General features: G+C 36.8%; 1 protein-coding gene across 3 annotated transcripts in view; it reads left to right on the top strand.

Annotated features, from left to right (window-relative positions):
• The window catches only part of LOC145993903 (uncharacterized), a 50090-nt gene extending 32963 nt beyond the window's left edge, over positions 1 to 17127 (top strand). For 2 of the 3 annotated variants that reach the window (XM_083129812.1, XM_083129813.1), the window contains exons 5-7: positions 269 to 392; positions 8439 to 8646; positions 12008 to 17127. In XM_083129812.1, coding sequence (XP_082985938.1) covers positions 269 to 392; positions 8439 to 8646; positions 12008 to 12179 — 504 coding nt within the window. In that variant the 3' untranslated portion in view covers positions 12180 to 17127. The remainder of the gene's footprint in view (positions 1 to 268; positions 393 to 8438; positions 8647 to 12007) is intronic. The other variant, XM_083129814.1, reaches the window with a different exon arrangement.
• The last annotated feature ends 338 nt before the right edge of the window (positions 17128 to 17465 follow it).

The raw sequence follows: 17465 nt of genomic DNA, 5'->3' as shown, positions 1-17465 counted from the left end.
CGCCTTGTGATCAAGGAGTCTCGGGTTCGATACCCGATGGAGACACATAGTGGTTCGGATTCCACTTTATTTTCATTCATTCATTCTCTCTCTCTCTCTCTCTCTCTCTCTCTCTCTCTCTCTCTCTCTCTCACACACACACACTCACACGGACACTTATGTAACGCACAATCTATTCACATTTCTCCTTACTGACAATTTTAGAAGCATTAAGAAAGGATTGTTAATATGCGAATATCATATCGACGTGTTTCTTCTCTGATTGCAGGTGAACCGGCCTCTGACCATGAAGAAAGACGGGATTCAGACTCGCAAACGCAAACCAAAGAGCCAGACGGTGACTTCTCAATCAGCTAGCCTGGCCAGGGCTGAGCCCAGGGTTGGACCCTCTCGTAAGTATGAAATATGCAATTTTCTTTGTAAAACCTAAAAAGAAAAAAGGACATGGGACGAACATGAAATATAACACTGTCTATCCCAAGCAAGGATGATAGAAAGTAATACAGATCAACTTTAAAACTGGCAATTTGTATTATGTGTATTTTACACATTCGTAAAAGGCTATGAAACGAGAAATAAGTTGCACAACTTATCATGGTCACCTAACAAAAATTAGTGTAAGGAACAGGGTGCGAAATCGTGCAAAGATAAGCAATATGTTTTCACCTCAAATATACTTAACTACGGTTAATGTCGAAAACAGTGTTTGTGAGAGTTGCATGCTGTATTTCACTCCATTAAGAGACCATTAACGGATGTACACCAATAACAATATGAATAACAAAAGTAAAATAATAATGGAAACAAAAAATTAAACGTAATAAAACCTTTTCAGCTATTTTGTAAATCATTGATATTTTTAACCAGTTTCAGTAGTAAAGAATTTATTTATTTATTTATCTATTTATTTACGACTTTGTTTACATGGCGAAGTTAAGGCATTAATGCCTTCTCTTCCACTTAACCATTAATTACAGGGATCATTTTTTTCTTTGCAGTAAATTGTATACAATTAAAAAATTAAAAAAATAAATGAAAAATAAAATAATAAAAGAAAAATAAAGTAGTGAAATTAGTTTGCTAGTTATAAATATCTGACATGCATGAAATTAATAAAGGAATTCGTTCATATGCATATAATAATAATATATTTTAAGATTTAGGAATTCACTTTTTAAACGTAATAAATATTATGTCATATAATAATTTATATAAATATATTAAGATCTTGTTTCCCACACCAGTCTTCAATGATTTTGCAGCCCTGTAAGAAGTCAAGAAAGTGACACCAGACACCTTTCTCCATAACAACCGTCACTGCCCCCCGTTTTCTTTTACTGCCAGCATACCTTCTGGCAAGGCACACTCCCCATTCAAAATAATAATAATTTTCAGTTTTCAAAAAAACGTCATTCTTTAAACCGAAAACGAATTTCTGCAAACCAAAAAACTGTCTTAGAAACTAAAAAGCTTTTTTAAATCGAAAGTTTGTTTTCAGAACCAAATCTGAAAAACTGCTTTCAAAACAGAAAAACGGATTAAAACAGAAATCTGAAAAATGATTTAAAAAGCCGAATATTAAAAAAAAAGAAGTTTTGAAAGCTGACCTGTTTTATGAAATTATTTTCTGTTTTTAAAAAACAAAAATAGTTTTGACAGTACCAGCCGGATTTATACATGTGGAAGCTAGGGACATAAGATTTCGGTAATAAATTTTAGGCAAAGATTATGCACACGATAAGTTATTGTATATTCTTAAAAAACTTTCCAATATATCTCTTTTTAAAATTTTGTGGACCTTTTCAAAGCAATATTCCCAGTAGGCTGTTTGCAGGAGGCCCGGGAATTAGCTCCTTCGACTCCTCCCTAAATCCGGGCCTGTATGAGTTTGAGTTTCTGGAAAGAATGAAACATGAACAGTTTTAAAGAATGGAGCGAGTCGGGAATTACAGTGAAGTTCGGAAGTCCGTGCACCAGTGTGCACAGGATTAATTTTCGGAGGGGCTGATGTTGTAAAGGTGCATACTGCATAGTTGCGTCCTAGGGAAAAGTAGGATACACAATAAATGATTTCGTAATTACAATTGTCAGCCTTCGTTTTATAAGTTCATTAAAGAGGAAAAATAGTAATCTGTGATAATTTTAAGGGGAGTTTTGTTTTGAGCTTAGTTATTTATTTAAAAAATTATGTTTTTCTTAAAATTTCTGCAGGGGCTGTAGCCCCATCAGCTCATACTGTGTAAGCCATTGTATGGGTGCGAGAATATTGCAATTACTACAGATGTGAAATTAAATGTATATCCGGGATAGCTTCAAGGAAACGCAGAAAGTAAACTGACAAATATTTTTATTTACACAATGTTTACGTGATGTGGATCTGTAAACTGATAAATGTTATATCTATAAACTTGATTTTATGCCCTGTCAAGGGCCTCGGCAAACAGACGCTTACCCCAGGCGTGTTATTTCAAAGGCTTACAATGAAGCACGTTGCAAGAACATGACGCTTCCACGCGGAAAATAATGATGCGAGTAGGAGAGGCCCTACACAAGGCATAAAATCAAGTTTACAGACATCATAACGATCACGAGGACGCACCTCACACTCATTTCCACTGATCAGGACGTTTGCGAACAGGGGCGGTGCCAAACCGATGTATCCTTCTTGAGTAGCGTAAAAACCTTAATTTTGATTATATAAGCGAAGCTATTTGTGTTAAAAAAAGGTTTTTTACAAACCACATATTTTATATAGCACGGAATGGAAAGGAAGAAGTTACAGAAAGAAACAAAGATGGCAGCACGAAGTAAAATAATATATATATAAGAAATTTGAGGATAAGTATTGATTTAGTAAAAGTAAAAATACTGTAAAAAGATGCAAAAGACATGAAAGCAATGTATAAAAGTGGATAATAGAGTAAAAGGAAAAAAGTGGTATTAGATACTGAAGAAGTTCAATCCTGTAGTCAATTATTAGGAAAAACTTAACGAAATCTTTATCTTTTTTACAAAGAATTACAATTTTATATGCAACGTTGTAAAACCATCAAATGAGCATTTTAGTTCATAAATAAATACACAGGACAAAATAAGTAATTCTCCATATAATGAAAATTTCAATGTTACATGTGCGACCATAAAATTGGAGAAATGAGTTTTTTAGTATTTAAATACACTTTATTAACAGGAAAGTTAATCGGGACTGAACCTATAGTTTAAATTGAGTAGAACCACTGTATACCTCTGCCTGGTATCGAACCCGGGACCTTTTGCGATGTCGTTACCACTTTGATATTGGGGAGGTAATTGAAAAAAAATAGTTTCTTTTGCAAATAAAATAACTGGTGATTGAAAATCTTTTTCATGGTCATCTGAATAAAACTGTCCATATATTGAGTCACTTTCCCCGAAATTCCCAGGAATAGCTGTTTTATCCGCTCTAGTTCCTTCATGTCCATCTTATCACACCAACTTTTCAGTTGTTGCACAAGTATCACAGTTTATTAGAAATCCCACAAACACACAAATCAACAAAAAGGGCACTCTTCGTTAGTTGGGCACCAAACGGCAGGTCGTGGTGTGAAAGAGGAAGGTCATAAACGCAGCTAGACAGAGGGAGGATGTTGACAAAACAATAATTAATAAATAGTGACGTTAAAACCACACCCGCGGAACTAGAGACCGTGCGCAACCAACGAAGGGTTAATGCAAGCATCCATCCAAGGAGGAAGTTTTGGAATTTACTGCTGCATAACATAACACATACATTCCAAAATCATGTAGCAAAACCAAGCTAAAGAGATTACTGTTATTTACGTTTTGAGCCGCGATGGTCTAGTCGGTAGGGTGTCTGACTGCCACGGGGAGAACCGGGTTCAATTCCCGGGGTGGGTGATCTAAGGTGAGAATTTTTCCGGCCTTCTCCACACATAAACCGGCTCTGGGGTTCACCCAACCTTAAAACAATGGATGCCTTTGGGCAACCCTGGGGGGTACTGGTGGCCGAAGCGTGGTGGTGATCGCATAACTTCCAAAATGGCCTAGATCGGGAATATGTGGGGCCCTAAGCCCACATTCCCTAAATGTGCTTTCATGGCACAATTCAATTCTGGGAACTTTGAACCAGCAGTAACTTCATTTCATTCTTGTCAACAATAAATCCAATTCTTTTAAAAACAAATAGCACATGGTGAAAACACATGGTGATTTGAGTCCCACTTTAAACTGCAGGTCAAGCCCCGATTAGCTTTTCTGTGCATAAAGTGGACTTAAAAAATAAACTCAAACAAAGAAATATGGTTTTGGCGCAATTAAAGGGGACCCCCGAGAACAGGGCCCGGGTCGCTCACCTCTTAAGCCGCCCCTGAACACACAAACATTTGGTCAGTTTTTGAAAAATTTGGAGCGTCAACGTTAGTTTCTTGAATAACACAGTGTCGGCAATAACTTTATCAAACCCCGACAATCATTTTGGAAAGCCCTGAATTTTGTTGCTGAAAGTGTATTAAACATCCTTTATGTACCGTTGAAACAGTTTTCCCGGAAAAGAGACGGCGTTGAGTCTGGTCGGATCGGTTTGTTTGCAGAGCGATAAGCTCTCTTTCCCCAAACCAGGACTTCCAGGCGTCTTATCTATAAGCAAACACTTCGGAGTTATGTTGCAGGTAAGAAGCAGGTCACAGAAAGAAATCCTACGGAATACCTTGTGAAAAATGAGAGCAGTTCCATTTGAAGACCTTCAGGCCGTTTTTTATCTTATGTGTTGCGTGAGTTTTCTTGAAAGAACAGGGTGATCACAATAAAACTGACATATTTTACGTTGGAAATTCGGATTTTCGAAACATTGAAAGTCATTGAGAGTTATTCTTATCATAAATTATTTTATGTATTTCTCGCCCATGGCGTTATAGAAATAACGTCATTGTCTTGAAATCAAAGGGGTCCCGAGTTCGATACCCAACGGAAGCACATAGTGCTTCGGATCCGACGTGACCAGTCCCGATTAGCCAATCCGTCCAAACTCAAACAATAAAGTATTTTCTGGTATGTTCCCATACAGCGCGATTAGAAACGAGATTGATTAATTTGCTTTATTTTGCTTCGCTTTTGTACCACTTATGGCTAATTTCCGAAGACAAGGATGAGTGATGAAATTGAATGGACACTCACAAAGATCCATGCCCAGTCCGGGATTCGAACCCGGGATTCCTGGTGTCGTAGCGCGGTGTGCTAAGATAGAAAATATGAAAACTGAACCTTGTTATGGGGGGGGGGGTGAAAGATGTACGTAAATAGAAAATGCAGCAGCGCAACCAGAATAGCTTGTTGCACTTTTTTTAAAAGGAGAAATAGTAGTACAATAATCTGTAATTTACGGGTCACAATGCGTATCAATTGTGATTATTGTGTTCTTAGAATACAACTTTTGCCAGAATGTTACCGAACACATTAACACAATGAATAGTAGATGATTAATTTTCGTGCTGTTTTCAGAGGATAATGTATAAATGTGGTGTAAAACACGAGAAACTAAGAATCACATAAAATACTAAATTTATATTATCTCACGGCTTAATATGCATGCAAAATATGCTTAGCTTGTCATGTTATCCATTTATAAGTAATTTCATACAATTATTAACGTTTTTCCGTGTTGTAGTGATCATGAAATTTAAAGTCTTAATTTTAAAGTCTTCCATTCAGTTTCTGTTACATTATCTGATAATACATTAAAACAAGAGACAATCAACAAAGAAGCCTCAGTTCAATGTACAGAATAGATTATTTGTAATTTTTAAGCAATGTAGAAAAAGAAAGACATCTGAAAAAAATTGGGAAGCTTCCAGATCCTTTGGATGAAGATATAAAGACAAAAACTAATCTTTTCCAAGACAATATTGATCTTCTATTCTCTCTATATATGCATATATACGATAAGCACTTTTCCTTATTATATAAGAAAGTCATTCGCTCATAAATTACTGCTTTTTTATTAGAGAAGTACATCTCGGTGAATGAAACAAATATGAAGCAAATATATTCTTTGATTTGATCTATTTGATTGTTATGAAGTGCACTTTTCATCTCTCATTAATGCAACCACAATCCACAAATCAATTTTTACATTAACATGTATTTTAAAAAGGCTCTAATTTATATTTTGCGTTTATCACTCTCTTTGATTGTGAACCTCAGATGATCCTAAATATGTGTGCCAGCTGATTTGTGATTTAACGAAAGTTGAGAAGAGAGACATTTCCACGCAATCAGGTAGTTTGAGGTTTCTGCAGGTTAAAAATCAAGCTTATATTATATATAAGCATTCAAATACTCCGATTAGAACAGTAAAATGGATAAATTTTCGACGTGTGTGTACTCGGACATAGTCCTCTTAATTTTATGGCTTGTAGAGATAACGCCAAGTGTGTTATCGCGGCTAATAACGTGTGATTGTATAAACAGTTGCATCTCTTAAATTGTTGTGTCAACGTGTGTTCGTTTGACAATTATATTCTTAAAACGTAAAGATGTTTGACTTTTTAATATTATATCTTGCATAAAAGATACGTATATACTAATTGTACAGTCACAAACAGTTCTGGGTTGTAATGTTCCCACTGTAAGTCAATGGAATAAATCAATTAGGTATTTAGGTTATGTATTAGCCGTTGATATCTAAAAAACTGCCATGTTTTCTCATGTGTGCGGATCCCCTACGCTTTGGACTTATTGCATGAAGTCCATGTAGATGAAAGATTTAAATAATGGTTGTTTTTTGTTTGTTTTTTAAATAGACTCCAGGAATCCTGGGTTCTAATCCCGGTCTGAGCATGAGTTCTTTTCTTGAGTGTCTCTTCATCAATTTCATCATATCATTACTCAACCTTATTTTCGCGATTAGCCAAAAGTGGCAGAAAAGCAAAGTAAAATAAACCAAATAAAATCAACGTTTAAAGAAAAGAACTACACAATGAACCTCATATCCTCTTTCAAGTATATTTTTCCGAAAGCTATCCCTTATTCAACTGCTGACTTCGTTTCGTTTTCACATACTTATGAGAATATTCAATTTTCGGTGGCCGAGAATGCTGATTGGTCGACTCACTATCACGCCACCGCGGTGCACCAGTTCAGGTTCCAAGTAGACAGTAGAATCGTAAATCTATGTTTCCTTTTGCTTGCTTTCATGTTATATTTACATGGGTAGTTGGGATTGTTATTTCTATGTTGGATTTTGGTAAGATTGTGTAGATTTAGATACACAGAAAAATAATCATGTTGTCTGTAAAAGGAATGCTGTTATTTGCTCTGAAAAATATTTCGGAAATCACGCTAGAAAGTAATTTTTTGTTGTTGTTGCTGGTGTTATGTACGGAAATTTTGTTAATGGAATTGTTAAATTTATAATGTACAGTAACGGGCAGAAGTAGGTTGGAGTTAGTGTGTAAGAAAATCACGAATGTTTAGTTTTGATGGGAGGCACCAACTCCTGCTAGCCAGGCAACCCGTATCTCAAGCCATATTGGCGCTTTGCATAACTTGCAATGATATCTGTTGAGATAGTGGCAATGTACTCTGAGCAGTGGCGGTGATTGAGGGAGACGTTTATCCCCAACGTGTTGCCACTTTTGCCCCCGCACTATGCTAAACTTTATCTAAAAAGGGAAATAAACTCCTTGTCCCCCTAGTTTTGGAACCCAATCGCCGCCACTGACTCTGAGGAATTCCTATATGGATCAGGATACTGTCAAATCATCCAGTGACATTCAAAACTAATAAATTTGTATGTTCTGAACATTTTATTTGTGCAAAAGACATTAAAAAAGTTATTTGACGCCTGTCAATCCCTCACGAAGTTTGTTAATCCCTGAATGCCACAATAGATGTTAAATGAAATTTGAACTAAATGAAAACTAAGCCCTATGGTGTAACAGCTCTTTAAGGGAAAAGGGCTACCATCTTCTCTTTGGGTGAACATTGTCAGGGCGCCCACTCCCATCGCCGATGTTATCTTACTTTCCAGATCAGAGTCTGCTGGTCTCCTTTACAAAGCAGCTCCCTCAATTGTCCTCGCGATACGACATTCTAGGAGCCCCCATGAGAATTGAACGCAGCACTTCTGACACGAAAGACGAGAGCGCTAAATATTCAAAGTGAAAACAACTTTAGTCATAACTCGTTAATACAATCCTTACATGTCATACGGGGTGCTTCAAAAAATGTTTGACATTAACCAATACCAGTTATGAATATATGTGCTAACATGTCTGAAGTTCCCTTTTCACCTTCCCATGTATGTGTAGGGTTGCATGTCTGTCGTCAGAGCTTAGTGTGTGATCTCCAACCCACTACTGTCCGTGACTGTACCTCTTGTGAATAATGTCTGTTGTTCAATGTCTGTGGATTGCACCTTTTTTCTGCTTTCGTTCTTGCAGACAGGGTTGTGTTGGCCCAGCATTATCACAACGTTCCATCGACAAGCCACCAGGCCATCATGGCAAACGATCTCGCTCCACCTTTAATACCTGTGACGTCCGGCGACAGTGGCGCCATTATTCAATACGTTAGCCCTCCCAATACCATTCCCTCAGGAGTCCAGTCTCCAATGCTGCCATCTGCTAGTCTTCTCAACAGCCAAATAAAGTAAGTGTACTTGCTTCTTTTTTTATTTATTAGCTGTAGCTAAGAGTGTAGTTGTTCATTTGCTGCGTGATGCTGCATGGGGCATGAATGTTTGGTATGTTAAGGTGTTGGCAAGGTATGCTCATGCTTTATTATTGTAGGGTTGGTAGGATTTAAGGTCGTGTCCGAATTTGCAAACACATCGTTACGTCCTCCCCTGTTTCTTTCACGTGCTGTTAAAGTCGTTGGGATCGAGTGGCTCCCGAGTGGTGCAGTTGCCACTTTTCCCACTAGATGTCATTTCGAAAATCATTTTTTTTTCTAAATTCCGCCTATGCTCTTGTCTCGCGAATCTGTGGAGCAACGTCGGGCATAACTGTAGAGAAGGAGCGATTGCGAGTGGGCGGATCAAAGCAGTGCGCGGTGCTGCAAACGGCTAGTAGCTGCAGCCACGTTTTACTCTCCATGCACTCACGTGTTCATTGGTCGAGTCCTCTCGAGTCTCTATCTTGCGTAGACACTTGTTTTCGCCAGATATTCCTAGGACAGAGCATGATTAGAAATTTATTATTGTATATATATTTTGGATGTTTGTCCTCCACATTATGCGTTCCGAATGTTTATGGTATGTTCTTGTTGTAGATGAAATGTTGAAAGCGAGTAAAGGTATTATTGGCTATTTTTTTATAAATTCTACATTACCTCTTTCCAATTCTGTGTTATTCTTTTATATTAACGTCTTTTCTTTATTCTCTTTCCTTTCAAGTATTCAAGTATTATTACAGTGAACTACTAAATTATATTCAGTTTTACCTGTCACTCATAGTATAATTTTACTGGTGCATATCACATATATTATGTCAGTGGCCTGTCCATGTTGGGGTTAGTGATGTTAGCCTCCTTCTTGATACAACTTTCCCCTTAAAAAAAATCAATGCATGAAAGATTACTAATATATTGAGTATTGAATAAAGAGAGCGTAGAATGACGTGCCTAGCTCGACCTGACGAATCGAAACAAGGGAAGGGAAGTAAGCAGAAACGTGGACACTGTAAGTTTGAAATCACTATTTCGCTTGTATGGGTTCAGTTGTTTATTATCACTCGTGTTTGTGATTTGTGATGGCTGTAATAACTGGTAACAAAACCCTATCGAAGTTGAACAAAGACAATTTTCACGTTTCACCTGCAGCCATCGCTCCTATTTTTTCAGTGTACTCGTCCACTTAGCGCATGCGTCTTTGCGTCGATGAGCTCACTAACGCAGACGAACTGTAAACACCCCTCATGTCTCCGTTTACAAAAAACTTTGTTCTAGGTGTTTATTGTTTATTGTATTTGTTCTTTCGTCCCTTTCATTAAATTTACTCATTAACTTACACAGGAAGACGAAAAATAACCAAAAATACAATGAACAAATACCATTGTCAACGAAGACCTTCAAAAAGAAAAAAACACGGGTTTAAAGAGGCAGTCCCATTCTTCCTTTTAATAGACTCAACGAATAAAGTATGTGGGTCTATGTCATCACTAAGGAGTGGATTTTTAGGTTAAACATTTTTTTTCCCACATGGAGCAGTGGTTCCCAAAATTCTTCGTTTCACGGCCCCCTTAGTGTTTCAAGATGCTTTCGTGCCACCTAAGTAGAATAGAATAGAATAGAATAGAGGTTTATTTCAGTGCGAGCCTTTGCATCTGTACATACATTTCCACATATCAATGAGGTTTTTATACATATGCCCTTTCCTTGTGCCCTCATATGTTCGTCTTTTCCTTTAATGTTAATTGCGTATTATCCCTTACTACAATCTATCCTCCTCCTCAGTTTTTTTGTACATTTTACACACAGACAGCACTAATTATTTGAGTAAGCAGCAAGCTTTCCGTGCACCACTCTCAAGCATCTTCACTCTCCTCCCTTATCTTGCCTATCTAACACTTGCAACGCTCAGTTAGTGTGGTTAGGATCCTTGCCTTAAGTTAATAAATAAGCACATAATTGGATTGATGCGATGGTCCGATTCTAAAACCATGTGTAGACAAACAAGAAAGTGTCATTTCAGTGAAAATGTTGGAACATTTCCCGACACACCTGTAAGCCAGCAACTGACATAGAGGGAAGTGGATGGCCATTCAATGCCGCTTATACAGTGGCGGCGATTATGGGCGACGAGGGGGGTAGTTGTTCCCCCCCACACCACTTTTTGCCACTTTTGCTCCCGCACTAAGCTAAACATTATCTACCAAGGGAAAGTAAACTGCCCTTGCCCCTCCCCCCAGTTTTGGAACGCAATCGCCGCAACTGCGCATACAATCCAACGTCCATTGGTTTGAACCGGCTCTAAGCTGCTGAGATGCTCTTTCGTGCCAGCAGCTGCCTGTTACAATCTTCTGAAATTTCGCTGCACTTGAGTTAGCGAGTTTGTCTCTGCAAAGCACAAGACACAGTTAAGACCAGTAGCGGATCCAGAAGTTATAGTTGGGCGAGGAGAATTTCAGGCGGGTACTTTACCTCACAGAATATCGATTCTATCCTACACTTGCAGGAACATGATTTCAACGTTCTGAAGATTAGAGTAATGATTTGCAAAAATAGGGGTCCAGGGTTGAAATAGATGGTTCTTATTGTGTGTCGTTATGAAATTCCTACCGTTGACCCGGAAAACTGAACGATTAGATATGGGTTAATTAAATAAAGTGCTCTCAAAGGGTCTCGAGTTCGATACCCTTTTGAGGCATATTGCACAGTGGTTCGAATCAAAATTTAAGTTTGAGTTCTTGAGTTTTTGTTTTAAATCCACTTTATGCACAGATAGTCTAATCGGTACAGAACCTACCGTTTAAAGAAGGATCCGACCCACCAAGTTCCTCCAGTGGATATTGAACCCAAGACCTCTTGATTAGAAGGCGACAAAGTTAGCAGTGCTCCATCGAGAAGGCCAAAGAACCAAATTTAAACTGTAGGTCGAATTCTGATTACCTCATCATGCCTGAAGTGGACTTAAATCAATTTTTTCAAAAAAATATTCGGGAGCCTGTTGTACTTGGTGATAAAAGACACAATATTTGAGTCTTCAAAAATATTAGGCACAATAATATATCCAAAAACCTGCACTTGGGAGGGGTGATCGCCCTCCCCGTGGATCCGCGCCTGGTTAAGACGCCATTTCTGTTAACAATACAACCAGCGCCTCCACTCGCCAGAGTTTTGAACTAGCGCAATGATCCAGTCTACAAAGAAACTGCCACAGTTACGATCTATTTTTCCATCTCAGACAATTTCCTACATATTGCCATTTTATTTTTATTACACTCCGAAGTTGTACACTTCATTTGTGCACACCCTGTATTTTTATTAATTATTTATTTCTTCTTTTATGTAGTCTCCCTCCGCTGGAGCCCATCCCGACCAGGTCTCCGACAGATGCTCTGACTAGCGTGATAACTTCCACGTCGCTAGCAGGCCCTGACACCGGGATGCACCTGCACCAAAATGAGAGGGAACAGGCGTCGCCAGAGGAGGAGCTGCACCAGTTCATCGTCAAGAAGCACTGAGGAGGAGAAACGAATCCAATATGATTCATCCTGAAAATTTCACCTTGTTGATCGCAACAATTATTATTTATTGTATATATTTATTATACACGCCAGCAACAAATTTTGAGGCAATTTGGATATTTTTCATAAAATTTAATTTACGTTTTCACTGAAAATTTTAACCGAAATTTCAGCCCGACTGTGGCCGAGTGGTTAGCACATCGTGCTGCGACGCCAAGGGTACCGGGTTCGAATCCCGGTCGGGCTTGGTTGTTTGTGAATGTCCATTCATCAATTTCATCGTTTCATCATTCATCCCCATCTTCGCAAATTAGCCAAGAGGCACAAAACGCGAAGTAAAATAAACTAAATCAATCAATCAATCAATCAATCAATTAACCGAAATTTCCCTTCACCAGTCTTTACATAGTAGTTTGTATGAGCGATCTTCCATATATTAAAGCTTAATGTGTAAAAAGAAATGTAAGATAAAAGTTGGTTACTGGCGGTAAGCACAGTAACATGGAGATCTTTATTTTTTCTATAACAGTTGTAAGTAATTGTAAGTAAGTTGGAATTAGTAGACTAATTTCATTATGTATGGCCAAAGAGACAGAAATTTCTAATTTCGTCGTTGTAATGTTCGAAAGAGAATGTGTGTTTACAACTTTTTGTTGAGAATTGTCATAATTATCCATTGTTGCACACTGGACTTGATTGTGGTAGTTTGTGTGGTTCGTACGTAAAAATTGGACCAACATTAAGTTATTCCTACGGCGCTAGTGTACACTTTTTTTTTTTGTAGGGGCTGGAATTGTAAAAGCAGGTATCACTTAGCTGTGTTCTAGATAGGAGCGGGATAGGCCTACACTATGAATTGCCATTTTAAACCTTTGTTTTATAAGTTGTGAATGGACAAAAATGGTAATCGGATATCATTTTAAGGGAAATTTGCATTCACCACTTTGATTTTACCCGAATTCTTTACTGCTTTCATTTTAAAATTCTGATTTTTCTTTGTAAAACTTTGAGAGGTGCTATAGACCCATCAGCTCCCTTCTGAGTACGCCAGTGTCCTGCGGAACAATATCTAGCGTTTCAACCGTGAAGAAATAGTTCCTACACTAAATAAGAACATTCGCATTGCCTTGTAATCAAGCGGTCTTGGGTTCAACGTCTGTTGGAGGCCCATTGCGTACAGGTTCAGTCCGACTCTAACAGTCAGCTTAACTGAAAAAGGTTTGGTAAAATTTCTTCATTAAACTAGAGCTTAATTTCTTGGGAACAACCGTAAAAAAATCTATAAAACATAAAGGGAGAGACAGTTATGACAATGAGGAGTGACTCGTACATTCTGAAAGCATTCCATTATAAATTTAATTTGAAATTTCTCATTTTTGTACTTTTTTGTTGTGAGATACTAGTGTACTAATGTTGATAAGTATTGTAATAATCCCCTCAATTTTTCCAAGATATATTCTTACTTGCGTTTAATGAAACCCATAAACCCTTGATTACAAGACCTTGAAGATTCGGTAGCTGGAAGTGGTAGATTAAGTGGTCCACTATTCCGGCCTTGGAATAAGTGTTCTTTGTAAGTGTTCATCGTAAATTTCATATGATCATCACTCTACATCATAGCAATTTGCCACAATAAGAGGAAAAACGACATAAAATAGCAAAGCATTAATTACCGTATATTTATTGCAATTAAAAACTATGAGTACATATTTCCTCACCGAGTTGCTGTTGTCTAGTCGGTAGAACGTAGGACTACCACGCGGGTTCGATTCTCGAAGTGGGTGATCTCAGTTAGAAAGTTTCCCGACTATGTATTTTGTGTGGCTCTGGGGTTTACTCAGTCTCTTATATATAGGGTCTTAGGCAAGACACTGTGGGGTAAAGGTCCCCGGAGTTTTCAGATATTTCAGAAAAATAATACGAGACAATTATGTATCTAAATCAGTTCAATGATATGAGGGACAACCAATATTTACCAAGAAACAACAGCTTGACTTGAACAATTAGATTTGTAAACAGAAATAAAATTATCAATTATCCTTTTAGGCATTGGTAGAAAAAAATCAACGTTTTAATTTGAGTTAACAACATTCACAGGACACAATAAAATCACTGATCATCGCTAAAAAAGAAAAATATAAATTTTCAAGGAGATATGGTACTTGAGCCGAACTAGTAATCACCCCAGTTTAGTTGCCCCTAAATTTGGATTCTCTTCAAAGCTTCCAAAAGTTGCAGTTTTCGCAATACACTACTGTGGGTTTTACCACAGTCAGAAGAAAGTTAGTTACCAAATAATTTGGTCAAAACGAATTGCTTCTATTGTGCATATTGGTTAACTTACCAAAACATTTGGTAGAAATCAATTGTTTAGTAATCGTGCAGTTTTCATTAGTTACCAAATAATTTGGGAAAAATGAAATCATTTTAGAAATCTTGCACAAATATTTAGTCACAAAACAATTTGATGAAAACTAATTGTTTTAGTAATTCTGCACATTTGTTCAGTTACCAAACAATTTGGTGCAAACCAAATTGTTTTAGAAACCTTGCACATTTGTAAAGTTACCAAAGATTTTTTTTCAAAACGAATTGTTTTAGTAATATTGAACAACTTCTTTAGGTACCAGACAATTTTTTTCAAAATGAATTGTTTTAGTAATTTTGCATATTCGTTCAGTTATCAAACAATTTTGTGAAAACCAATTGCTTTAGCAATCTTGCATATTTCTTTAGTTAGAAATTTGCTCAAAACGAATTGTCAAAACATTTTTTTTAGATACCAAAGAATTTGTTCAAAATCAATTGTTTTAGTAATCTTGAACATTGGTTCAGTTACCAAACAATTTGGTGAAAATCAATTGTCTTAGTAATCTTGCACATTCTTTTAGTTACCAAACAATTTTGTGAAAGCTAATTGCCTTAGTAATTTTCATATTTGTATAGTTAGAGAAGAATTTGGTCAAAACGAATTATTTTAGTTATCTTGCACATTTATTTAGTTACCAAATAGTTTGTTCTAAGCGAATTGTTTTACCAACTTGTACATTTGTTTGGTTACCAATTGATTTGTTGGGAACAAATTGTTTTAGCAATCTTGCACATTTGTTAAGTTACCAAATAATTTGTTCAAAACCAATTGTTTTAGTTATCTTGCACATTTATTTAGTTACCAAATAATTTGTTCTAAGCGAATTGTTTTACTAACTTGCACATTTGTTTAGTTACCAAATAACACTGCTCTACAAAATGAAACTTGTTGAGAGATGAATTCGAAATGCGAGATTATTTAACATAATTCGAGGATGCTGATTATTAATATGCAATTCATTTTCCCCTTTACGTCAGATTTTTCAGAAATTGTATAAATAAATTTCAAATGTCGATATTTACATCAATATTTGCGTACATTAGCAGCTAGATATGTCTTTCAAAAGAACGAGCGGATTTTCATAATATATTCGAAATCTCATTGGTGAAACATGTTTAACTCATGTCCTTTTCTGCTTTTTCGCCTGGAAGATCCTACATCCAGATTTGCATTTGTGTGTACCTCGTGAATCCTCAATACAAACATCCAACATTAATCCGCTATCGCTGTTGTATTCCAAAGTCCCTGAAATCTGCGCCCATGCCATTGATTTCCTGGCGAAACATTTTACCATGTTTTTAACTTATTTTACTCATATTAAAAGAAAACTGCATAAATGCGAATGCAGGAAATGGAACTTAGGTTCAGTTCCCTTTTCCTTTCCGTACTCCATGTTATTGCTTTCCCTGCTACTAGATGAAGGGTCTGCATAGATTGGTTATTGCGGTAGAACTTCATTTTCGGATTCCCCATGTCAAATTCATTAAGAAAACGTTCACAGTTCTGCAAACAGCAAAATCATTGACATCCAGAAGTCCCTTTGAGAGTTAGAAATTTTACTGAAATATAGGCTATATATATATATAGTGCGTTGCCCAACCTCTTTTTCGAGGAAACTTTCCAAACAGCAAAATCATTGACATTCAGAAATCTCTTTTAGAGTCTGGACTTTTTATGAGAAATATACGTATAGGCATGTTGCTCCCTGTGAAAAACTGAGAGAAAACTGCAAGTCATACAGAAAAACTAACTAAATTTTTTGATTTCTCATGCCACATTCATTGAGTAAACGTTCACAGTTTCCAAACATCAAAATCATTTTAGAGCAGTGTAATTTGTTGAGAATTTCTTTTAGTAATCTTGCACATTTGTTCAGTTACCAAACAATTTGATGAAAACCAATTGTTTTAGTAATCTTGTACATTTGTTCAGTTACCAAACAATTTGGTGAAAACTAATTGTTTTAGTAATCTTGTACATTTGTTTAGTTTCCAAAGAATTTGGTGAAAACCTTTTGTTTTAGTAATCTTGCACATTTATTCAGTTACCAAACAATTTGGTGAACACCTTTTGTTTTAGTAATCTTGCACATTTGTTTAGTTAAGAAACAATTTGGTGAAAACTAATTGTCTTAGTAACCTTTCACCAAATCTCCTTGAATAGTTGTGAGCGCACTATTCCCCCAGCGTGTGTACAGTTTCTCGATTGTACTTTGAGCTCCCAAAGCAAGGTTAGATATATCATTTCAATTTTTTCTGTGTATAATATGTAGAAAGATAAGATTATGCAAAGCAGTTCTCTAGAATGAGGTCGTCATTTTCAAAGCAGGCCAAAAATTATTATGAGGACTTTCATCGGGAAAACGCAACGTTTCCGTTCTTTTGTTGGACGTCTGGCAACCCTATCGGAGATTGGTGATCTCCATCCTCCCTTCATACCCGTAGGCTTAAATATTTGTAATGTTTATTTTTTACTTTAATACACTTCAAAAGTACGAATGTTGAAACATGATTTAAGTGAGTTGTATTTTTCAGATATACTTGTTCTTTGGTTCGTCTGTGTTAAAAAACATTAAAAAACGTATGGCTAGTTAAAATCATGTATCACCCATGCTTGTTTTGGATATTATGTAATAAGTATTACTTGCTCAATAAACTGCTCTACGCTGGGTATTCTAGTGTCTCATTTATGCATTTTACTCTTAAGGGGTAACGGCTACATCCATGGGGGAGTGCTTATCACAGCGTGCTTCCATTACAGGAGCCCCGGATTCGAATCCCGGCCTGGGTATGGATGTTCTTTGTGTTCTTCATAAATTTCATATCATCGCCGTGATTAGCCGAAAGTGGCAGAAAAGCGACGCTAAATAACAATACTCAAATCAAATGAAATCTTAAGTGGTAACACGTTTT

Source organism: Lepisma saccharinum, chromosome 10, assembly GCF_977018435.1.
Source record: "Lepisma saccharinum chromosome 10, izLepSacc3.1, whole genome shotgun sequence".
NCBI lineage: Eukaryota > Metazoa > Arthropoda > Insecta > Zygentoma > Lepismatidae > Lepisma > Lepisma saccharinum.
Note: the sequence above shows the minus strand (reverse complement) of the source record. Positions and strands in the feature narration are given on the sequence as shown.